Source organism: Ammodytes marinus (assembly GCF_949987685.1).
Source record: "Ammodytes marinus genome assembly, chromosome: 7".
Classification (NCBI taxonomy): Eukaryota; Metazoa; Chordata; class Actinopteri; order Uranoscopiformes; family Ammodytidae; genus Ammodytes; species Ammodytes marinus.
Window position 1 is genome coordinate 23,365,762 of NC_137211.1, and position 26,123 is coordinate 23,391,884.

General features: G+C 40.2%; 1 protein-coding gene across 3 annotated transcripts in view; it reads right to left on the reverse strand.

Moving 5' to 3' along the window:
• plch2a (phospholipase C, eta 2a) overlaps window positions 1-26,123 on the reverse strand; it is a 156,818-nt gene that overhangs the window by 24,746 nt on the left and 105,949 nt on the right. For all 3 annotated transcript variants that reach the window (XM_080031388.1, XM_080031386.1, XM_080031387.1), the window contains exons 3-8: window positions 14,678-14,824; window positions 11,245-11,488; window positions 10,729-10,858; window positions 4,535-4,705; window positions 1,659-1,752; window positions 716-919 (exon numbers count right to left, since the gene is read on the reverse strand). In XM_080031388.1, coding sequence (XP_079887514.1) covers window positions 716-919; window positions 1,659-1,752; window positions 4,535-4,705; window positions 10,729-10,858; window positions 11,245-11,488; window positions 14,678-14,824 — 990 coding nt within the window. The remainder of the gene's footprint in view (window positions 1-715; window positions 920-1,658; window positions 1,753-4,534; window positions 4,706-10,728; window positions 10,859-11,244; window positions 11,489-14,677; window positions 14,825-26,123) is intronic.

The window sequence follows — 26,123 nt, forward strand, 5'->3', positions numbered from 1 at the left end:
AATCACAGAGATTATATTTCAGACACTACTAAGGAAACAATGGCAATATATCAAACAGGTTCGAAAAAGTTGTTAATGAAACTGAGTGACTGACTGAACCACCTTCACTTACATTTTTTTAAAGTGAGGAAACATTTTAAAGTAAAGGAAGCTCTTCAGCAAAGTCAGCTTTATATATTCTTGACTTCAGCTGCTGTGGGTTGTGCAGCGGTAGCACAGCCCCGTGTTTTCTTTCCTTCCTTCGCCACAGAAGATTCTACATGGTTCAGGAACAGTACTAAATAAGGTCCTTTAAAAAATGTATTCCCCACCAGGCAAGTGTCCTAACACAATTCAAAATGGATGAAATAAGTGGATTCTGGATTCAGAGTCTAATAAATAATGCATTTGTATAAAATGCTGCAAAACACAGAGGGCGGCAAAGTTCTATTTGCCTTATCTGGCAGAATGCCTTGCTCAACAGCGAACTACATGCAAAGATTTAAATTAACACCTTGAATCCAACAGTATCAGCAGTGCTTTTTGCATGAATATAATGACTTTTTAACCCTACGTTAAAAGGCAGTCTATGCAACAATTCAATGAAACTACAAAGTAAATAGTCACACAAATAATCCCTCTCAATGATCTCTTCGGCCCCACTAGAATGCGTGGTGGTGTGTTTATCTGCATATCCCCCCTCCCTCTGTGAGTGTATGTACATGTCTATGCTGACCTTCTACACAGCGACAGCCAGCCTGCAGCACCCAGGCGTACATATCCACCCTGGACTGTGACATGAGCTGGTCTCCCATCAGGTATGTGTTGTGTGAGGAGGCGATGAAGTAGTTGCACAGCGGCTGGTTCATATCCTGGTTGATGTTGTAGTGTTCCGGTTCGAAGATGTCCCCCGCTGGGCTGCGCATGTAATTCGTGAAACCTTGAAGGGAAAGTGTTACAAAAAGCTTTTAACAACACAATTCATCCAATTTTTTTAAAAACAATTTACTGTCCAATCTATTCCACAGTGCAGCTAGACAAAAGGGCCCACTTTGGGTCAGAGTGAGCATGTGTTTTATTCATAGGACTCTGATTCGTATTGTACATTGATTTATTGAGATGTAACCGTAGTTGGATCCCTTATTATTTTAAATGAAAACACACCAATATCCCAACTAGATAGGATCAGTGATGTGGGGAAAAAAATATAAGGCAATTAAAAATGAAGTTGTGTAATTTTGAGAAAATAATTATACTGGAAAGATAAAGAAATAAAGTCAGAATATTACAAAAAATAAAGTCATCATTTATGAGAATTGTTTTTCAATATTGTACGTTCAAAATGTTTCAACGGGCACAGCGGCTCAAATATTCCGTCAGCAGAGGGATGGGAATGAAAAAAAATTAAAAATTCTTCAAAGCAGAATTAGTCTGCTTTCTTAAAGCCAACTGAAGGTCTTCAACAACTTCCATTTCAAACTCTGACCTTGCAGAGAAACATTTCAGAACCAATCCCTCTGTGATTCAGTTCATTATAGAAATGATTTGAATAGCAGTACACATGAACAGAGTTCTGAATGTGTCATCAGCCATAATGGAACACTTTTATAAGAACATAACATTGTTCAGTTCAGTTCCGAGAGCTTGATGGTAAAGGATTCAAATTTAAGTTTACTTACCATCAATTCCCAGAACTCCTTCCTTCTGGTTCTCAGAGCACGGCTCAAATTTGTTGATAATCTCCAGGCAATGGTCCTTGGCCACTTTGGTCATCTATACATTATAGAAATGCATGTCACACAACAAAGATAATTATTTGCCAACAACACAATTATAATAAACAGATATTCTCGTAAATCCCGTTGAAAATTATCTTGGAAGAAGTAAACACTCTGGCAGAATTTAGAGGATAAGTAAATAATTGAGCTGCCTACATGTCATTTGTCTGTCCATACTGGCTGCAGGATCCCACTGTATATCTGCTCTATGAACTCTCCTGATCAAAACACATCTCTGCTGATCATTTAAAGGGGGCGGGACAGTACCAGGTCTCTCTACTCTGCCGCGACATTCTGTGTCAGCATGTTTGACACTGTATTGACCCAAACAATGACACAGCAATGTCAGTAATACCAGTACTTCACGCTGGATTTTCGAGAATTACGTTTTCTTTCAAACATATTGCTCTAAATAGAGGGCTTTATTTACCTTGACTACTGGGAGAACAGGTCTTTATCTAAACAAACTGATTTCCCTTGCTCTTCCATTATCTTGTTTTGCTATTTAGCATTGAACAGAAACTGCAGCTGAGGATGAATGAAAAGTCATTAGTTTGACTATTGGGTCATTGGCTAAATGGTGGAAGTTGACGTCAGCATGTGTGCCATTAGAGCGCTGTTTATTTCCCCTCGCACCCATCAAGGTTTGAGAAATCCATGTAATAGACTAATTGGATTGCTTATACAGTTTATTGTCTTAAATATAATTTGAGAAACAAGACACCAACAAAGCATGTGGTTAATGATAACAGCAGAAGAAACAATGTTCCATCTTGGCACAGTTTTAAACAAATTGCCTTTAGGAGATCTAAAATGCAGAGAATACAGTAATTTGAGAAATATATGGCCAGGCTGAATCGAGCTGATGTTCAGTTATCCAAACAGAGCTGTCTGCTATAAAAGGACTGCCAGAGTGCAAATTAGTGGAAGAAACACACAAAAAAAAAGCTGTTACAATTATTTACTATTGCTTGTTTCCCCCCCTTCAAGCGACTATCATTAGCAAGGTGATATATTTCATCCAAACTGCCTCTGGAGCAGTGATGGCACTAATGCTAATCTCCCTGTAGGGCCCTCACTGTCTACACCGCACCACTCGGTAAAACTCTTGACGTCAGCCTTATTGTTTTCTTTTAGTTACTCTAGCAGCCTATTAAAGGGCATTGTTCAATTGGTTCAGTGTTCGCTATTTTATGGCCTTGAGCACTTCTTTCCACTGATTAGCCACTATGACCGATTTGGTAAACTGGGATGGTATGGAATCATTATTAATAAATGTATTCATAAAGGAAAATAATGTTTTTTTTTTTTTTCAAAAGATAGTTACCTTTCAAAAACAGAAAATGATTTATAGCTTAAAAATGAATTACTGGAGGTACCTGTATATGTCGAACGACAAAAGACGTATGCGTTATAATAGTCCAGATGTTTTTAAATCATAAAGATAGTACATAAAAACAAAATGAACAAAAATGTAATCGTAACATTGAGGCTTGCCTGGCTCCATACAAGTTTTTGAAAATACTCCCAGCGACACCTCTGAACAGACAACAAAAATGTTTAAACATGTACATATAGATTTTTCCTATTTATTGACAGTGTCTCCATCTACCCAACCTCACTGTAATGCCAAGACCTTCCCACACAGACACTTCCCCTGAATGTCCCTCAAATTGTTCCACTACATGAACTGTTAAAAATCATGAATTATTTGTATGTTTTTATTTGATTAAAAAGGGTAAACAAACCAGACACAACATATTAATCTAAGCCCTTTTGAGGTTTTTCACTCCATCAGTATAACCTTTTCCCCTAGTCAAGAACTCTGTTGAAACAAGCGGTTGATATTCTATCCATCTAAACTCTAACCCTGTGGGCTTAGACCACCACCATTGTTTCTACATGCGAGGTCATACTTCAGTAGAATGACTGCAGATTCCGAAAGTTCTGACTGACAGGTGGAGAGAAAATACTGGGGAATGTTGCATGGAATAACAAGCACAAGCCTGAGCTCCATCACAAATCATGTGAATTTTGTTGTGTCGACTTCACAATTTCCCATCCCCCCCATCAACAAACCTAGTTAGACCACAGGAATAAAAGGGATTGCAGATACAGCTGCACAGTTCGGCTTTAATGGCCAAATCCTGAAGTGGGTAATAGTTTCCGGTGGATTTGGCACTTTACCTGCTGCTTACTGTTTGGCCAGAGCTGTATCCCATTGCTCTATTAACAGGCTGGGTTTTGGAAGCACTCCAGGCCAGATAAGGTTGGTTTTATTGGTTTATAGTAGCCCCAGAGGCCGGTGATCTGAACACACTATGTGTTTGGTTGTTAAATTATGAAGCAGAAATGTGTTATTGCAGAAATATTTTTTTTTTACATCACCATGAAGGATGCAAGATGCAGATAATAACGGTGATGCAACAATGTTGGTGTTGCAGTTTATATTCTATTGCCTTATTCTGTGCACTGTTTACTGTCGACATTTGCCAATACAGGAGCATCTGTACATGTACACACAATACAGTTAACTGTACGTGTGGAAAAAGTATATACAGCCCTTTAGTTATCCTGGACTGTCTGCATTGGTTGGGGCTGAAGATTGAAAAAGAAAAGGATTTGCTGCATCAACTTTCCTTTCTCTATTTTCTGTACAATGTGAGTCAGACAGCATTATAAGGGTGCAATGTTAAATCCATAGAGCAACTTTTCAATGTCAATCTCGGTATGTACTGTATATATATATAGCTAAAAGGCAGATAGAGTATGTGTACCTTTTCCTCAGTCTCCAGGAAGCGGGCCAGGTCGTCCGTGTCAAGATGGTCTTTGTGGTTGCTGTATGCGAGCATGAGCAGGTACAGATCCCTGCGGGTCGACATCATCTTGTAGAAGGAGCAGAACTCCTCAAAGCCCAACGTGCCCTGATTATCATCCGTGTCAGCCTCCTACACAACAAGGGTACAAGGGAAAGTTTTGGTTTCATTGAGAATTCCTAGATTGTTTGTGAGACTTTCCACAGTTACTCCAAGACCTAAAACACATGCAATTTAGTCTTTCACTCTGTTGGGTTTTTCTTAGACCCCTACCATCTAATCTGAAAGCAATTGATGTGGTAACACAGTTGAAAACCACATACCTCTATCTTTCTTTCCATCCTATAAATGTTTAAATATTCCAATATCGAATGTACATATACAACTTCAAATTGAAGCCTTTTGGACATTTGAAGCATTTTAGTCTTGTATGGCCAAAGAAAACCATCAACATTTTTCATTAAATTTAGATTTCAAAAACATTTGACATGCCTTTTATTGAGTCGAAGTCATCATCTTTGCGTACGTTCCAACTTTACTGTTTTCAGCACATATTACAATAATCGTTTCTGTTAACTGTAAAGATACTGAGCCTATAAAAAGGCTGTGGCTCTGGTCGTGTACCAGAACGAGGTTGACAAGAGCTCTGCAGCGGGTCACACCATGACCGGTGTAATCCCTGCCTGCCCTCAGTTGACTGAGGCAGACTGGGGACCGGCTCAATATGCCAAGCAGCAATAGGGGCAATGACGTCTGTGCCAGTTGGAAGCTTGGCCTCGGCATGCTATACACACCGAGCTTGGATCGGTATATTGGAGAGTGATACATGCTGTAAATATAACCTGAATGAATTTCTCTTCTCAAAGTGAGTGAATACGATTAGACAATATTTTTTTCATATTTGACTGTATCACTTCTGACTGTAAAAACATTGCAATCTACTGTGGGAATACTTTAATAAAGAACTGCACAGGAAAAGATTCTGGATCGCAAGTCAGTTTTGTTCCATCGTGCCTTCGGGAGGAGACGTATGCCAGAGCTCCTTCACTATATGAAGTGTTGCGCTCGGTGCCCTGCTTGAAGAGCTGTCTCACCTTTCCACAGATTATGAATATCATTATTGTAGGTGTAAATGGAGAGATTGGATTGTAGATACTACATTCTTTCCACACCAGGACAATAATCAAAATGATTTACCATGGACTGCTTCAGCACTTGAAATTGAAAGCCTGGATTATTTTAAAGGAAAGTGGAATACACTCAATTTCAAAAAAAGACATGGAAATAGATTGAACGCGGATTGGTCACATCTGGCTGACACTCAATAAAAATCTGTATAATCACGTGGATTGGATCCGAGTATCTGTGGAAAGGAAACCATAAGTTCATATTGTTTTAACAAGGCTTTCCAGTCTGCTTGCTTTAGATTTGTCCACAGTATAAACTTGACTATCGGACTGCAGCAACACCTGTAAGGACGAGGATGTAGCAGAACGCACACGTCAGTAGTTAGGGCAGAGAGGAATATATGTAGTCTGGTACACACACACACACACACACCATACTGCAGCCATCAGGCTCCTCCACTCACCCAAACTCAAAACTTTCTTCCCAAACACATTAAGCCTCCCAACTGTCAACACTGTTTTTCTGCCTGACAGAGATGATGCACAGGAAGCCGAATGACTCAGAGACACTTCGTAACACCAGGCTCAGCTGCTGGTTTTGCATAGATGTCACTTTGTTGTGACCAAGTTGTGACCGAGTGGCACACGAGTGACAGGGACAGATGCACACAGGCAATATTACTCATACACTGAGGTTCATTAGGCCGAACTGCAGTGAAACAGATTCATTTTGTTATATTTTATACCAATAATCAGATGCGACGAACACTGAGATATATGAAAAACTCATTTCCAGAAGCAATCATCACTCAGGACACATCTCAGGCCCAGGAGGGTAAAGATACAGTGCTCGAGAATAGAGTCTTCTTTGCTGGACAGAACACATCAATTTAGCCTTATTCATTCACATGTATTATATATAAACCCAGGCACTTAAGTTAGCAGGCTGTGTATTAGCTCCACATCTAATACGGATCAATTCAACACTTAGGATGGCAGCTTGGTCTCCGCACAAGAATTTTCCCTCCACAGCGACATGTGAAGTTCTCTGTGGTGTTAAATCATTGAGTATGGACTTTGCTAGAGAAGGCTTCTCGCCTGCTCTCATTTAAAACTGCAGCTCCATCACATCGAACAAGCTTCCAGTGACTCAAGTGCATCAACACCTCATCACGCCTCTGCTCTGCCAACACAGAAATGTCATTAGCACACGTCATGGAGTTCATACACAACTCTGGGCTGGGGTGGGGCTGTCCCCTAACAAACTGATGGAAAATGAGTTCGAAAAATTTACTTTCCGACTACGGAGGCATATCAGGGTGACGTTCAAGGTTTCTGATGCAGTATAAAAATCTTCTGCTTGAATTATGTAATTTGCTATTAGCAAATGAGTTTGATCAGCTTCAACCAACAGTCCATAAGACTGCTGAACTCTCCAGCTCCTAGTCATTATGGCACTTTACTCGCACCATAGGGCATCAATTGGGCTTGTTTTTAGATAGTTCATTTGAATGTTTCAAATATTTCAGTGGCGAATCCTACTGTTTTTAAAATGAACTTTGCTTCTTTTTCTAGGTCTCTAGGTGTTTGTGAGTAATTATCCTAACTGAACAGTTTAGAGATAAGACCTCCTGGTGCACATATACTGTAGCCTACAGTCCTGTAAGTGTACCCCAAGACATACCCAGATTACACCCTTGATAATATCAAGGGAAAGAAAAGACAAAATTTAAACTTTTTTTAATTGGACAAAAAGCAGAAAACATCAAGTGGTTTTGCTTAATTATAGAAATATAAAATTCCTCTCTCAAACTGTGAACGCTGTATGAGGTCAAAGCTGAAAGAGAAAGTTCAGTTAGGTTTCCTGCAGTAGTGAAAGGGCTTTTTTGACCATCGTGATAGCAAGGTTGCATGCACTGCAGGGGTTTCAGCAAAAGCCCCAGACTTTGCACAAGCTGATGTGAAACTACTAATTGACTAATCTACAGTATTAGGTCCTGGATAGATGGTTGGCACCTCAGGTCGCCCATTTCTCCCAGAATGTTTAACTTTGTTCATCATTTAGTCAGTTTGGACATGTTCATGTCTGAGTTTCCTGTTAACAGTCAGCTTATTGACACATGTTTGATGCTTTTATTTGGTTTCTGGTAGAACTTAACTGCTACAATTCAGTCAATAGTAAGTAAATGTAAACCTTAGTGAACTCAGTTATTTCCTCCTTTCATTTTGTGGAGTGAAATAATTCAATTGAGTTACTGTCTGTGTTTGGTGCAGTGAGATATGGACCCTTGTGAATGAACATTCTCACTGTGAAACTCTTGAATTGTGGAGTGTTTTTAGCACTTTGTCTTACACCGCTTTTATTTCTGTATTGCAGGTTCATCTGTTCTGTTCTTAATCAAGAAGTGTCGGTTCTGATTTATATATTCAATTACTGTTCATTCCATTTTAATATGCAAGAGCATTCCTCCACCTCACCTTACAACATTGCATTATCATACTTGCCTTGCATTATTCATGTACCCTAAAAAATTTACCCTTTTATCTGTTCTGAGCTTTTCTTTTGCGTGTGTGTCTTTTCCATTCTTTTTTATTTCTCCCGGTCTCATTAGTTTTCTGTGATTAATGTGACCTAAATGTGGCTGCTCCGACCAATATCTCTTTAGAAATAATAAACAAATCTATTGTCATATCTGTATTTTTGCAAGTAAAATTTTTTCTAGTTTTAAGCACTATTTACTATGACCATTTTCTACAATATGTCCACTAAGAGATCTGCCTGCCTAGCAAAAGCCTCTTATTTATCATTATTTTCATATGCTTAACGGGCTGAAATCTGTTAATGAGCTTCATGTGCAAATGTATTTTTACAGTATTAAGGAAGGATAATGAAAAAGGTTCAGTGTCTGTACAGAAGTTCCTAATTGTACTCATGACATTAGTGGTTAAATAAGCTTATTAATTACAAGTAATAATCAGTAAGTTGCTAGTTTATGAGGGTCTGTATCTAGTTAAAACTAATGCAGTCTAAAGAGGCACCAATAAAATACATTTCTCCTTTTTAAACCGTCAAAAGTTCAGTTTTTGTCGTTGTAGATGATGTTCATGGTGATAGCAGAGTTTGGTATTCAGGTATTCCTTATAGTTTGTCAACCCCCATTGACATAAATGCATTAAACAAAAGATTAGAAACATCTCTCATTATAAAAGAACATACTACACAATAAAGAAAGCGTAGAAATGTATCGCTGTTGGCAATTAAACATACACAGCAATGTTTTCTGAAATATAATCACATTATTTACAGTTCCGGTACAGATTTCACAGTCAACTTCTTCCAACTGGGAAAATGTACAGTGCACAGGTTTTCCTTCTCTTCTGTAAGTAGGTTAAGCCACAAAACTGGTGGAAAGATTGTCACCACACAGATCTTCATGAATGTCCACAGACACACTAGTCCCTGGTGTGTAGTCCCTGCATTACACCAGAGACCATCTGTGTCCCTGTAACACCATATGGGTAACAGCCAACAGGCTGCTGCTGGACTTAGTAGTAGCAAGCGGGCTAGCTGCTCTGAAGGAGGGAGGCTATAACAACAGGCTTAACACGGCAGCATGCTAATCTTCTGCGGTGGAAGAGTGTTAGTGGCTAAGTTGTGTATTAGCCAACATCTGCAGCAGGAGCAATCAGTCAAAGTGTCTTTGCTGCTCATTTACAGTCTGTCAGGAAGTTAATACACACTGCAGTCTCAAGTGACCCCATTAGCCATGTACTTTCTAAATTAGCTGGACTGCTTTGTTTACTGGTCATTATCTCAACAATGATGTTACATGTTTGTATAATTTATTTCTAATGTTTACAAATTTAAAACAGCCGCCACACCTGAAATAAAGCCCATGGTTAGCGAGCTAAGTTTGGTTTAGGTACAAAAATGAAATCCCTTGTAGATGTTACAGTGTTGTTCTAATGCTCAGACTGACCAAACCTCCTCATTGAGGTTCAAAACGTTTGACTTTAAGCTCTGAAGTGAAGAGAAGTAGGTCCATTTTGAGCCTGTTTCTAGGTAGACTGATCTTTTTCTCTTCATTTTTAGCCCTCAGTCTGGACTTCTCCCCCCCAAAACAAAACTTTTTTTTAAAACAGCCGTTTTGTTGTTGTTCATGTGTTTGGCTTTGGACATTGTCCCAAACAACGATAAGGAACAACCAGGAAATGTTAGTGTGGATGCCAGACAAGTTAACAACTTGCAAGCAGCCAGCTTCAGCATCAGCCTTTGATCACATACTCTGTCTGTTTCTCCCAATTAGCCTTATCTTATTATATTATATAGCTTGTCATGGCACAGTAATGAAACCAAGCTACTTCACACAGGCATTACATTCCTTACAACTTAAACACATCGAGACATCTAGCACTGTCAGAGAGAGACAGTAATTTACATTTAAAAAGTATCCAAAAAGAGCCGATGCAGAAACCATTACATAACAAAATTACCTGAATTCGACTCAAACCCAAAGCTTTGTTGGTATACCGTTTTTTTCTTCTGGGCAGCAGACCTCAATGTGGTCTGCGATAAAGCTACCCCAGAGATAAATACATTTTCAAAAAGAGTTCACATTTGTTATCTTCTGAGTGTTTACAGGAAATTTACTTTGTATAAAAAATTCAACGTCCACCCAGACGTCAAAAGCTTATCATAGGAGCTTCTGTGGATTCAAAGGTCTTTGGTATAAAATTCTTAAAAGATTAAAAGGTTTAAGATGTGAGAGAAACACAGTGTGGCCTTGCCTTCTCCTTTGCAACCAGATCATTTTATCACGCTCAACTGATTGAACAAGCATCTGCTGACCTGCAGCCAGTATGAGTGATAAATCTTTCAATTTGCTTCAGCAAACACAGAAAAAAGTTGACTTTTTCTTCGTCTGGAATTATTATGGTGCTTTTTCACCACTGACTGCCCACCTTAACTCCTGTTTGCTCAATTATCTGATGGCCCCGGTGTGGTTTTGCCCGTTGTTGTTGACGTACCTTGAACATCTGCTTGACCTTCTGTCGGGGCAGATTGACATTGAGTTTGTGAAGGAGCTGCAGGACCTCGCCGATGCTCAAGCTGCCATCGCCGTTCTTATCAGCCTCAGTGAAGGTCTGCTTTAACCACGTGACTGCAGTTTAGGAAAGTCAGCATGTACATTTGAAACTGTCACAATTTAATGTTGTTGCTGCTTTTGGGGAAAAGTCTATACTCTGTTTAAAAAATATGCAATGTAATCAATACACTTAGCTATCATGTCATCTATTATGCAAAATGCACTTTTTGGTTTTCAACATAAATATGAGTGTGTCTATAGACTCCCGAAGAATGAGAAAAAAACCTGAACCTGAAAATGAGAATATCATGTGACATTTCTAATTAATCTAAAACTGTTCATATATCCAAGCCATGTATAATGTTGAGCACAAAACTCTTTAAATGTAATGGCATCCTCTAATCACCAGCCCAACCATCAAACAAGGGCCCCCCACTGCTACATTACTAAAGGATATTGGTCTCGGGTGCGCTGCCTCTTGGCCAGGCTGTCCTCATCACTGATGCCAGCCATCAGATATTTGAGGCCTGTGATCCAGGTGCGCGCCTCCTCTCCAGTGCCCGACACCAGGTCCAGGGACTCCATGTGCTCTCCGTAGTACAAGCTGAAGCAGCAGTTGGGGTCGAAGCTGCCCTCTGCGTACCGCTGGAAGGTGTCTGACCGCTTGCCTTCACACACCTCCCTGATGGAGTCAATGGAGACTGTAGGAGGAAACAGGAAGTCAGTGGTAATGTAACATTAGTATAATAAGTCAATTACTTCAATTATGGTATTGTCACTTCAACTTCCATACATTTCTCAATAAGTGTTCCCACCAGCGGAGTAATTAGAACTCCAGATGTGGTGCTTCAAAAACCAATAGAAAATAAAAAACCTATTCAGGGGAAAAACCGAGCGTATCAAACACAATTTTTCTGCAGTCATTAGTATGCTCCTGGTTTTTTATGCTCTCTGGCACAATAATGAATACATTGTTTTGTGCACAGGGATAGTTTATTTCCTTTCAGGCTTTATGGTTAAAAAACACTGAACTCAAAAAGCAGTTCCCAGAGAGCTCTGTTTATTAAAATGCAGCTTTTATTATATGGTAATGACATTTTACCAGAAGACATTGCCCCAAGTCATTCATTAGTTTTCCCTCATGACAGGAAGTACTTCCATTTCAGGTTCCTTTCCCCCAACAAGACCCTCCAGAGGAGATAACCATGACACAAATGTCTCTCTGCATTTCTGTCATACAATATACTACATTGAGGGAACCATATAAACATACACACTCATTCATAATGCAGTGGTATAGCTGCACATTCATGACCACACACTAACACAAACACCCCTCCTCCAGGCTTTAAAGTATAGCAGCAATTGTATGTATGTATGTATGTATGTATGTGTACGACTGAATGTCGAGTATTCAACAGTCACACTCAAGGATCTGCTGCTGTATTGTTTGTGCTCCCATGTGGCCAACACTGATCTTGCCAAAGCTGCAGCTGGAGATACTATATGGGTTCATGTGCTCTTCCTGTCTGCAAGACTTTTATGAATAATGCAAAAGTATACACCAAGATTCTTGAAGATAAGGAGAATGCAGTGTGCCTTCGGAGGATTACTCCTCTTGGTGTTGTTGTTGACCCCCTGACCTTTGCTGTCAACATTTCCACCTCCAATTCACTTTGCGAATTTCTTATTTCCATTTTATGCTATTTCATTATTCTACTCCACTACTTCCATAGACTTCTGCTAAAAGTAGCTAACGCAATTAACAGTAACTATCAGACTGTACTAATTATTAGCAGCTTCACTCTAGCTACTTTAGTAGCTCTAACTTGACCAACTGCAACAGTTAATGCCATTTAAAAATGAATGCATTACATAAGTAATATTATTTCAATATATTTAATGTATTAATTATGGCCATACTGGGATTTTCTAGTTAAGTTCTATTTGTCAAAATGTGCATTTCTGTTGGGGTTGTAGGTTAATGTTTGGGCCAGAGCCGGCAAATCTGCTGCAAGAAATACAGGACAGCGGGTCAGTGTGAGAGCAGACCAGAAGCCTGCAGTGTTTCCTGTCTGTCAGTCTGTCCCAGTGGGTGCTCTGAGATTAGCCTTCAGGGGACAGTAGTATAGCACGCTACGCAGAGTACCAGGGAATGTGCGGCCCGACAAAGCTACAGTGGCTAGACTAACAGATTAACAGCTGGGCTAACTTGCATTCGTCAAATGAAGATGAGGCATGACTCTGTCACTCCTGACCAACTACATGTGTATAGCTAAGAAAAGACAATGTATCATTAGCTAAATGAATTTCTGGAAATGTGGTCCTTTATATTCATTATATCAGATGTAATGGACTGCCCCCACTCTGACGTGTGAAGGTAGCTTATTGTGCCTGTTTTTCCTGTGTCAAAAAACAAAAAAAGAAGCTCCAACTGTTCTGACCTGCCAAGTGTTGTTGTGTGTGAGTGTTTGTGTGAGTGTGAGTGTGAGTGTGAGTGTGAGTGTGAGTGTGAGTGTGAGTGTGTGTGTGTGTGTGTGTGTGTGTGTGTAAAACACTGTTTGGGCAGATTAAAGCTGATGAATAATTAAGTTGACTTAAGAAGCTTATTAAATCCAGAGCCACAGAGGGGGGAGCAACAGGAAACTGAGCCCCTAAGCCTCCATGAGAAGCCCAGCCATGCTAGGAGCTGCTGCTAAGAAGTCCCTTGGACTTATTGTATTCTATAACACTGCATGAAATGGTTCTGGTTGCTTGCAGGGGATACAGTGTGCAGCCCTAGGGGAAAGTGTAGAATAATGAACAGCACTAAAAGCCAGTCAAACATAAACATGGCAGCAGCCAACAGTAGCCAACAAGTTATAATAGACAAGAGCAATACTATAGATTGTACTTGTCTCATTTGTATAAAGAAAATTACAAAATAAAAATTGTTTAAGAGTTACAGTACATGCAGTGCACTTGAGGACTCAGTAAGTGTGTCACCTGTATTTACAGTACGTCATACATTTAAACCCTTTAATAATAAAAATAATCTGTACACCAATTATTTAAGTAGCATCATATAGTTGATCAAATTGCTCACTAGTCAAAATAAATCTCAATGGAATCTTTCATTGTCAAGGAGAATCCTGTGAGAGTCGTCTAGTCTCGATGAGGTGTGGTCTTTCTGGTATACATTTTCTTGTTCAATAATATTTCATAACATAGTACAAAAACTGTGAGTCTACCAACCGTAGTGATATGTTGCATTAAAAACTGACAACTAAAATCCTTTTTTTTTAGATTACTGCATTAAAGTTTATTGCCTGTATTATACCGTAGGCTGTGCAGCAGAATCGGCATTTTAAATGGTACACCTCTGTACTGCTTATTTCATCTAGTGTGGATATAAGCACCCTTAAATCATAGCCGGTAGTCCGCTCCAAAGCTGAAATGATCTTCCATTATATCCACACATTTCCTACAAAAAGTAATGACTTGATCATTTAAAAAAACAGATTTATCGACTTGATGAAAATGAAAATCGCTGCAGCTCTAGTCGGCACCTCACAGCCTATTAATTTCCAATCCAATGCACCGGAGCACACCTATGTGAGCGGTTTAGTACTATTTTCCAATTAACGTGGAAGCTATTGAATAAAAAGTTAGAATGTTTTTATTGAAATATCTGTCTATCATACTTGGTTTTGAGGTAAATAACATTATTAAATGGATGTGAGTGGAGCAATTTATTTCGGCACTTCTGCTTAAAACAACATTGGCCTAACAGTATAATACATTTAGTGGGGAACCCTGCATACGTTTGAACCATAAATACATTGTATTTCAGGTGCATCACAGATATGAAATGATGTCTGCCTTCATGACTGTAAGAAAGAAAAACTCACTCTTGGCTTTTTCATTCTTGCGAGAGGGCCTCCAACGGATGCAGGACTTGTGTTCGTCCAGAAAGAAGAACCGCACCAGTCCCTTGGAGCTGCCGCGGAGCTTCACCATCTGGGTCCCCATCTGCATCGAGCTCATACATTTCTCCACTGGAAGAAAGGACAAAACAACTTTGTCAAAATGGAGACAAACATGTACACCTACGTTCAAGAGATTAAGAGTGTGTGTGTGTGTGCGTGTGTGCGTGCGTATCCACACACACCTGTAGCAATGCAGAAAAAAAGGGTAGAAGATAGACGAGAGCAAGAGGCAATTTCTCCATGAAAAGCGCTTTAACAAGATATCTACTACACACTGTAGACTGTGACGGAACAATAACGGCCAAAAAAAATCAATAAAACCAGGAGCTTTTTTTCAGATTTGAGGATTTATATTCTGGCCTAAATTTTACAGAAATCCTTATACAAATTCTAGGAATGAAATGAAACCCAGAGGATAAGACTAACTTTAATCAGCTGTGCCAACATCCAAAATTAGGGCACCAGGGAAATAACAGTCAAGCCTCTATATGTCCTTGTTATTATTTTGGGTGAGAATTTGACAGCTTCTCTGCAGGAAGCTATTGGTGTGATCAGCCCTGGTCTGGCTGGTGTGGACAGCCAAGTGCCCCTGGTCTGCACTTACCCCATATTTGGCCATATTGTCAATTTTCAAGCATCTCCCACATCCTAGCAAACAATTTCCCCTTAACATGCAGGAAATTAGGCTAACACAGTTAGCACGCACACATTTACAAATGAGGTTAGCAGATCAATGCTACACATGACATTCAAAATGTCAAATGGTTAACAGACATTTCTTACCAGATGAATGGATCAATTCAGCATCAAAATAGTTGTACCTTGAATTTTAAATAAAATCTGGTATTCAAACAAAATAATGCAGCACACATAAAGGTGTCACTGCTTTACCAATACCACTCATTTGGGAAAATGTTTATGGTAAAGATGAAATTTTGCAGCATTATACATAATAGCCAGTATGCACCAAGATATGTTGAAAGGACAGCTATCATTAACAGCAGGGTGGAATCTATTGCCTGGTCCGTAACTTAAGGGTAAGCCGTTTTTTTTTTTTTTTTTTTAGATATTTTTTGGCATTTTTATGCCTTATTGATAGTGTAGAGAGAGTTGAAATGGGGCAGAGAACGACCGCAGGCTGGAATCGAACCCGGGTCCGCTGCTGGCCGAGGCCCATGGAGGGGTTGCCCTACCAACTGAGCTAAGGGCGCCCCCGGGCAAGCCGTTTTTATTGAATGTAATATTATTTCAGTATTCTTGATACGACCTGATTTCAAATAAGTTTGACCCTTCATCACATTTTGATTAGTTTGACCTGAACGCAAAAAAAGCCCAAAATCTGCTTTGTAAGTCAGTAATACAAAACCGGCCTTGATGGATAGCTCTAACTGAGTATTGATTTGGCCCAGCTTTTGTCATGCTGCAGAGCCCACCCCCAGGGTATTGTTAATGTAGTTGGGTCCTTTTCTCCTAACCTCTGCTATCCAATTCCTGCTCAGGACCATATCAGGGAGTGCACAAATCCACAGTCAGTGAAATGTTGAGCTAAAAACATATCACAACACAACACTGGTATATATATATATATATATATATATATATATATACTGGTTAAAATCCTATCTCAGTGATAGATAATTAATTGTACGTATGGATAAATGGACATAAAAGCTACAAAGTAGACAGTGGTGTTCCCCAAGGCTCAATTTTAGGTCCGTCAATGTATCTGTACATGCTTCCACTTGGAAACGTCATAAGAGACACGGCCCAAGTTTCAGTTTAGAAACACTGATGATACGCAGCTTTACTTTGCCGTGTCCTGATGACTCCTGTCTCTATGACAGGAAGTTCTTAACACGTCAATTCTGTCATTTGAAAACAATTATAAAACACTTCTAACATCAAGCAACCCATCTTATGAACTAGTTCTGATCGAGCATACCTTGGCCTAAATTAGTCATAATTGATCTTTCTTTTCAGCAAAGACAACCCTTAAGTCTTGTCTGTTGTATGTGGAAGGAAGTTTCACTTTAAATAATGAGCTTGTTCACTGCACTTGTGGACAACATGTGTGGGATTGTAGTGTCATGGCAGCAAAGCTACGTAAATGTGGGTGTCAGATCGTTATGATGGGTGATTTTATTGTTAGTATAATATGGGCAAAAAAGACATGTAAACATGAAATAAAGAGGCACAATCATTGAACCTTGGGGAACACCAGGATTCACCTTGGTCCATTCAGACGTATAGGTTTTGAATGAAAAATAGCACCCACATGGAGAACCCATGAGGCCACCCTTTGTGAAATGTACTAATTTATATAAAAATGTGCATCCATTTCATCACAAGGGTCTAAAAATAAAATACAATACATTTTTAATTAAGGCAGATCACCAAAAGGTGGGTGTATGTTTTCCCAAGATAACTATCTGGTCTTCCCACTATTAAGTTAGAAAAACAGTGTTCACTGTGTTTGTGCAGAATGAACCATGGCCGTACTGGTATTCCATACATTCTGTTGTTATACATTGAGATTCAGTGAATTAACTGACAATACAAAGTAGCTGAACAATTAAACAGTCGTGTCTGAACGGTAGAGCTGACCTGATCTTTGATTCCGCTGCTCCCCTTCCCAGCAAACACACAAAAGACAATCCTTCTTTTTTGGAAGAATCAATACTGCAACTACTACTGTGCCAATAAACATGGACCCATTATACCATGTGCAGGCTGTGGTAACAAAACCAGTTGAATATGCTTAACCAAGTGTTACATTATCATTTTTGTGGATCTGATTACATCTGTCAGCTTAGAGCCAAGCAGACATCACCTAATCTTTACACTTTGACAAATGACAAACATATTAGTATGGGTATTAAATCTCCGAACTTTTCAATACCAACAAAAAATGTGTCCAAACTGTCAGGTACTGACACCTGGTTTCTGACAATAGACAATTATAGACAAAGTTATTGTACTGCTGTTTGCCTTCAGACAACATTTAAGTCTGTAATGTTGTCTGAAGGCAAGCTTAAAAATAAAGTGTTAAAGAAAACATGTTTGGTAGACCAAAATATTCATATTATTCAAGGTAAAGTATCAACAAAAACTATTTTTACTGTACCTTATGTAGGTAACAGCAGACATGAACATTTTCAAAATATTGCCAGCTGGAATGTAACATGCAATGTCCTGCAATTAATATTATTGCACAAAATCCAAAATGGCTTTTACGTCTGTAAAATTGAATATTGTAAAATTGTTCAGTGTATTTGCACAAGAGCCATTACCCAAAACACCGGAGCAAACCAATTAGCAATGCTATTTGTGATTGGTTTTCAATGCACTGTTGGAGTATACAGGAGAAGATTATCCAGAACCAATTGACCCTTAATGATTTTACAGGACTTTCTCATGCAGCATAAATTGCAACACAGCTGTGCAGAAATGTTGTATTGATTTCCAGGGAAGAGTTATTTCTGTAGTTTCTGGCTGATTGCAGCGCCCGAAGCCCAGTGGCTTTAACCAAGGTACAGATCTGCACGCCTTGAGTCGGAGAGGGAGCAGTAATCCATGAAATGAGCTGCTGTCAAAGTACAGTTGGAATGAGAGCATCCTGACTCTGCAGGCTCCCAGGTCAGGATGGTGCACTGCTGAAAACCTTTCTCCCGACACAGATCTTAGTTGCTTATCCTCCTCCTTCTGTTTGAAGACAAGCTGCACACTCTAATTGCCATCACAGTCTCCTGGCCAACATTTACATCTGTCCACTGATGTGTGTTTGCTTTGCTGACATTAAAAAGGAAACTGCCGGGATACCCGAATAACGCGTATCTACACTATTTGGAGAGATAAGCTGAAAGACAACAGAAGAGCAGTTCTGAGTCCCTTTTTGATCTGCCGTCATGTTTCATACACATTCCTGAGTTCACCCATGCAACAACAGACTAAATCTAATTAAAATGCAACCAAAGAGATTTAAATGTGGAACACACATTTTGCGGCTGACTTGAACAAAAATTCCCTCATGGATGAGAAGGCAGGAAAGCAGGCTACATTCTGCTGACACTCCCCTGTTGACTAAAAGGAGAATGCGTTTGCTCTTGTGATGTAGCTGGCCGCGTGCGTGTGGGAAAAACCTCTTAGGAAGCCAACTAAATCTTTGAAAAGCCTTACTGTAACTTTACAGAGCAGAACTCATACAAAGTAGCCTGGTTTCTGGGTTTAACCCAAGGAGTGAAGTAAAATCTGTCCGAACTCTAGTGTTAAGGCTCATTAATTTATGCTCCAATTCCCTGCGTAAATAGAGACGTACGTTTACAACGTTATATCCGTCACTGCCCTCATACTTCCATGCGTCCTTTATGTTGGAATCGACATTACACAAATCAATCATTAGTGGGCAGCAGCGCCGCTCAGAGTAAAATGTTACTCAAATAGGAAGAAGAAGAGTCAAACAGTGAATTAACTGGAATAAATATTTTATAATAGGTCCATGGAAGCTTTAGCGATATAGGCCTACTACCGTAGCGATGAAAGAGGCTAAACTAGAGGCTATATTATAGACAGCAGGGGTCTGTGAGGACATTAATCACAACATGTCAAACAAACTAGTCTCGCACGGACCTCCGGCACTTCTCTATTGCTGCCGTCAGCCTGCTGTCTAGCTGACATTCTTCCCCGTGCGATCCCCGCTCATGCTGCTCTGTTGTAGTTGTATGTCCCTGTGCCCCGGCCGTGTAACTACAACATAGATAGATAAATGTGTATGTCATTTCGTACCAACTCACAAAAACCTCTCCTCAAAAGTTAAGACATTTTCTAAAGTATTATGTCTTTCGTTTGTGTTTGTAAACAAATGTACAGTAAGTGAAAGTGAACAGTTGGCTATGCGCCCCCCGTGATCTTCGGTAGTAATGCTCCGTTCTGTCCGTTTGGTACGCATCCGCAAGCTTGCAGGATACGTGCAGAAATACGGACGTAATGTACGCAGAGTATGGACAGAAGGCTCCATCCGTATCCGTATGTAACGTAGAGCATAAATGAGCCTTTACAGCACATGGCAATCGACCAACCAACCGATACAATTATGAATGAGAAAAGCAAGTCAAATTTTTTTAAATATTAAATTTAGTAAAACTACAGCTATCATTGTCAACTGTAATTGCACACCAGAATATTTAAAACATATATAATGTCAATGCCAGCCGTGAAATAATAACTCATAAATCATTTTATAAATGCACATAGCAAGACCGTTTAGTAGCAAGTGATGGAAGACATAATACGACTCATCGGTGCACACTGGAAAGGTTAGTCACAGCCTATGGAAGGCTGATTAGGCCTGGATAATAAAGGACAGTGTTATCAATTAAACAACAGTCCAGTGGTTTGGGACTTTGTATTCACTGCAGTTGGTGCTGAGGCACCAGGAGGAGGTACAATCTTCCTGTTTTGCCAAGAGAGAAAACGTTATAGAGTACTCACTCTAGTCCTTAGATTTGTAAGTAGGTATACAGGTGGTAAAAATAATTTAAAGAAAATAAAAATCACTAGTGCTTCTTCTGACTTTTTGTCACAGATGTCTGGATACCAGGATGCTGTGGGCATTATAATTGGGTAAAACATAATATCAGGGAGACTGTGGTTACAACAAAGCCAGCAGGAAAATAGTACACAGTGTGAAGGTAACAGAAGAAGGTAGCCGTCATAAACTGTATGTAAGAAACAATAAACTGAAAACACTACTGAGCACCACGTCCAACACCGCCTCACAAAAATTCATCAATGAAGCTCAGTGAAAACCCATCTGTTCCAGCTCACTTCAAAAGGTGGTTGTCATTCTCTACACAGTAATTTGACTTATAATTTGGATTTCAAATCAACAAAAGGACCCAAATGATCTCGTGGTTAAGGTCTGTGTTCTTTCTGGGGAAACACAGAAACTGAGATAATAAAATAAATAAATAAATAAAACACTGTATGTGCAATTACAATTTAACTGGTCACATTTATGTGGGTTAATGGCAAGATCATTTACAAGTTTCCTTTTTTCATGTTCTAAGTCTTCAAATGTTCAAATCAAATGTTGGGAACATGTAAGGGTAGGAAACAAAAGGCACCACAGCAGCAAAGATAAGTACAACACCTTGTAGAGATGGAGAGAGACAAAAGTGGAGCACGCCACACAGAAAGGCAGTAGCACTCTTTACGAGTGGGGGTGTGGGCCCGTTGCCATGGTTACATCACCAATTTGTGTGTGGCTGTTCGAGAAGACGCCCATTGTGGAGGTTTTATGGATCTTAACTGAATCTATAAATGGCCGTAAACAAGCTTAGATCCAATCTGCAAGCTTGATCAATGAGAGTACGCAAGGAGCCTCATCCAGAGTGACAACCAAACAAAAGCACCTTTATTTAGTGTGTGACGCATTTCTTTAATAGGCATGAACATATGAAAGTGAAGGCCAAATGTTTCAAATGTTGTCTAAAAAGTTCTCTTTTACAATATTTTGCCAATTCTTTATGGGTTATTAATACAGAGATAAAAGCAAAAAAAAAGGATATCGAAGAAAAGAAAGTTGTAAAAATGACTAAACCCTAATTTGTTTTTTTAATTTATGTCTAGGAAAGGCTTTTCCAGATCAAAAAATGTAATATTATATTTTCTGGTTCAGATTATTGTACCAAACTAGATCACAATGGATTATCTGAATGATAATATTTTGTGGCCTTTGAAGTTGGTCCTCAATTTGGCAGATGTACTTGTGTGTACTCTGCAGAGTAGGGATTTCTGGCTCAGAATGACCTACTTCCAAAGTGCATGGCCAAGCAAAAACATTATCATGGTAACCGTGATGAAGGGTGCCAATGCCAAAACACGTTTGAGTAAAGTTGGTCTTTGTACTTCTTCTACACTTTCATGTTAAAGATGAAGTAAGCGGTTTATTTATATTAATATAAGTGTTAAATCGCTCTTTATAAATACAGTAATCACTTACACGATGTCATATAGCCAATCTCTTAGTCTGCTGCTCTGCATGTAATAAGCAATTAAACTTGATGAAGTATCCCGAAATTTTATCCAATCACAAGAGAAATCAACACCCGTCCGCACCCGTCTCACTCATGGTCTCACTGCCGGTGCACGCCAGAGCGACACATGGGTGAATGTTTATGCGCCTACAATGGCGGAGCAGGTAAAAATCCTTCCCAATGTCTGTTTTGATGGTTTTTAATCATGTTTTATCACACTTATGGATCTGAGATGATGCTAGATAACTTGCTGCTCGAAGACCGCAGTGCATTAATGTGGTGACGTAGGGACGAGCGAGGGGACTGCTAACTGCAGTAACTGACAGGAAGTTAGCTAAAAGAACCATTCCGCTTACAGCTCCTTTAAAGCAGCTCCGAGTAACATTTAAATATCTTTTAAACAGCCTCATGTTTCCTCTCATAATCATAAATTACCTTTAACAGCAAACGAGACCATCAGAGCAAAGAAAGACGTTTTTATATAGTTTTTATTACTGCATTTGGTCTGGTCGCACACCCAGTCCGATTTTCGGTTCACGCGTGCATGCTCTATGGTCACATATTGGTCGCAGATTTCAGTATGGCTCAGCAACGCGATTTGAGAAGCCTATCCCTCCAGGTGAGGGAAGGGGAGCGGGAGCCTTGTTTGAGACAGTTGTTTGTCGTCATAATGACTGATAACGGGGCTGAACCATCATAGAAAAAAAAGAAAATGCAATGAAGAAAAGCTAAAAAGGGAGAGATAGGCGGGCGGGAGGGCGTTGCCAAGCAACGTATACACAATTTCACGGGAGCGAATCTAGACTGCAGTGTTTACTCCTAAATGAATGAGCGGTAGCCTACTAAAACAAAGTTTACTTTGCCTCACCAGCATCATCAGATGACCATTATTCATCTGAAATAGTCATTATTTACAACAACATAAACACATAACCTCATAGTGATCCATACTAACTGCCGTCTCGTTCATTCGCTTTCTGTGAGGACACGAAATCTTTCAGCTCCGTGAGAGGTGACACTGCATCAACTCATTGCAATCAGGTGTGTGTAGCACTGACTGGCATTAGTTGACGCTGTGTCACTAACCACTCTCACGGAGCCGAAAAGAGTGCCCTCACACTTTCAACACACGGACATGCACTATATTGCTTCCTGATCATTTGAATCCCGCACGCCCGGCACGAGCTAGAAAACAGCTTCACGACAGCTGCCGTCGTAAAAATACTACCGCTTTTGTCCAAAGGGACCGCCAACGTGCCATGTTACTCGTAGTGGCTTTAAGTAAGTGCCTTCTAACATTTAAAAGCCACTTTTAAAAAATTTCATGCGGTACGTTATTATTTCTAACCACATCCATTTTAGCCAACACTTTTAAATTTCCGGCCTCTCCAGCTCCTAACCAATTTCCTGAGGAGATTGTTTGCTTGTAAAGGGACGACCTACATCAACTATCCCTTATTTAGCATGCATTAGCAGCCCTGCTGGAGGCCACAGATGCTGTGGTTGGATGATGGCCATGGGCTTAAAGCAGGCGGCAGGCAACAGGTGCAGGGCGATGAGGCCGCCCGTCACCAAAACACAACCACAGGTGACCCCAGGTAAGACCAGAGGGAGTCACCTGAATGATGTAGCAGGAGGGGGGCCTAGTTGGCTGCTGCCCTAATCCTGCACAGTCACTATGTGGGTCAAGCAGGCGGAGTCAGCTACTGTTTAGGCCACCAGGTTAAGCCCAGAGGGATTGTCTGGAGGCCATATGTTGCAGCCACACACACTCAAAATTTACACACAACTTACACACAGGCAGGTGAGTCCATAGTTCAGACATTCAGTAAGCTGATGGACACTGACATGTTGGCAGTGTCAAGGTTTAACAGTGAACACACAGAGCCACTTCGATAATTGTGGGATGGAAAATGTACACCACCCTCCCTGCCTACAGGATATACTGCTGAGACGCTAGAAGGAGTCAAGGACCTTGTGACCTGCAATGTCCACCATAAAGTGTATGAGCAGAAAACAGCCACCCACCAAGGTTAAAGGTATCTCTAGGTCTTTACTGTTCACAGTGGAAGTTTAACCTGTATATTTATTCTGGAGAATGATTGATGTCAAAATCACTTCGTCAAAATCAGTGAATATCTCCTCAAGATCTGCTACCTGTACATACCGTTTGCACTGAAAAAAAAAAAAAAATGTAATACATACCCTAAGCTCTGTAAATGGGCATGTTGGTCTGAATTGCCAGACAAATGCATCACACGCAAGCTGGATCCCAATCCAGAGTCTACGCGGTATATGAAGGCTATAGCCTGTGAAGGCCGATTCGAAGGCCGAACGAGCGTTGTTAAACGAGACGGTCTCCGCAGGTCTCCATTTAAGAGCATTTCCGGTTTGCGTAACAAGCCGTTACCTTGCGTGACGACTCGCCGTTCCTGTGCTGCCTAGCAACCCTGATTGCTGCCAACAGAGACAGCCTTGTCAACGGAGGAAAAAATAAAAAGAAGTTGCCTACTAGACGAAAAGAAAAAAAAGTACAAGAAAAAAAGAAAGGAAGATAAAAGTTAAGATGGAGCAACACGTTGCGGTTTTGTTATTTTTTATTTTATGCCATCTCTGAAAAAAACGCAATGAATCTTGGGATATGTTGGGCCGCGAAGGATCCATCTGTTGCAGCCTTCAAAACCGTGAAACGAAGGCTGCATTTCTCGGCCGCATATGAAGGAGCCTTGCAAATGGAACAAGCCTTTGCGCGCCGCTATGATGTAATCGGTCTTCAAATGCAGCCTTCGTAGGCTGTAACCCCTGAATTGAGATTCACTGTCAGTGGCTACATTAGTAGATTGATTGTGTCTCACATCTGTACAGTTGGTACCCTGGACACTTCACAATCCAAGTTCAATGCATGTGTGTGGAAATATGATCCCTGTTGATTATTCCAAATTTTTACGGACAGAAATTAACATTTGACCAATAAAAAACAACTTTATTTGTTTAATCATTAAAGATTATAAATCAGTCTATAATCTGAGTAATTCAAATATGATGAGGTCAGCATCACAACAGGAAAAGGTGTTTCAAAAACTTTTATACAACCAAAGCTGAATAGACCCCTACACCTGTGAGCAGCAGCTTTCACACTAATCCTGTTTACTCCTATCTTTAATTTATTCCTTTTTTAGCCAGCTATTGAACCAGTCCACTCTGACAAAGCTTACCCGTGTAGCCAAGCCTCCATTTGGAGAAGGCTACAATGCAGCTTCCTATCCAGAAGAACTCCTCCACCATGAGCTGCTGGCTCTTACACTGAGCCATCTCCTTCTGCTTGTCCTTGTCCTTGTCCAAGGAGAAAGCCCCTTTGGCCAGAGGTCCGGGCATGTCTCCGGTGGTTGCCGTGGCAGTGGAACGCATCAGGGCTGAAGTCACTGTGCCCCTTGGGTGAAGGTTACTCCTCTTGGATATGCTCATTTGGAGACTGTGAGGTTAGTTTCCTCTACCAGGATGAATAAAGTATTTCTGAATCTGATTCTGCCTACAAGTCAAGGTCCCAAAGAAATTCAATGCGAGATAAATCTACCTTTGCATAAATTTGGTAGATCAAAATAGACATTTAAGTCAAGTACCTTTGAAGTAATATTGTTCCAATGTAATGTTCTCTATCCTCTAATAATCCACCTGCTTAAAATGTCCAATATGATTCCATCAGTAGAATTCCTTGCTGGTATTTTCCTTTCTAGGTTCCAAGCAGAGAACAGCCAACTGTAAAAAAAAAACCTCTATGTCGCAGAGTGGGGATCAACAGTTGGTCAATAATATTGTGGTGTTATTGCCCCGGCAAACCTGCTTATTGCACCGCCATCTCTTCAATATCCTTCCATCTCAGAGAGGAAAAAGATGCAGGAGTATGATTTCAAAAATACAGTTCATCTTCATGTGGTGCCATCCATTCCTTTGTTCACATCTTCCCTCCGCTTAGCATTCACCAGAAGCACTGAAAATGTCTGGCCTTTCATGAAACACAGACTGTGACTGCATCGATGGACAGCGGAAAAGACACGTATGCCCAACCCACAAAAGGTAACTTCGCAACATGTGTTGGGCGGGCAGAAATCCTAAATCCCATTGGAAGCAGTAATCCTGGTCTAGGAGATTTGCTTAACGTGTGGAGTGAAGCACAGTGACCCACAGAAGAGGACATGTCGAAGGATGGTAAGACATGATATATCCCTAATAAAATATGAAAATGTATCTTTATGCTCCAGGACTGATAATAAACTCTGTGTGATGCCACAAGGTGTTTCCTCTGACAGCGATGTACAGACAGAGCTCTGATCTTC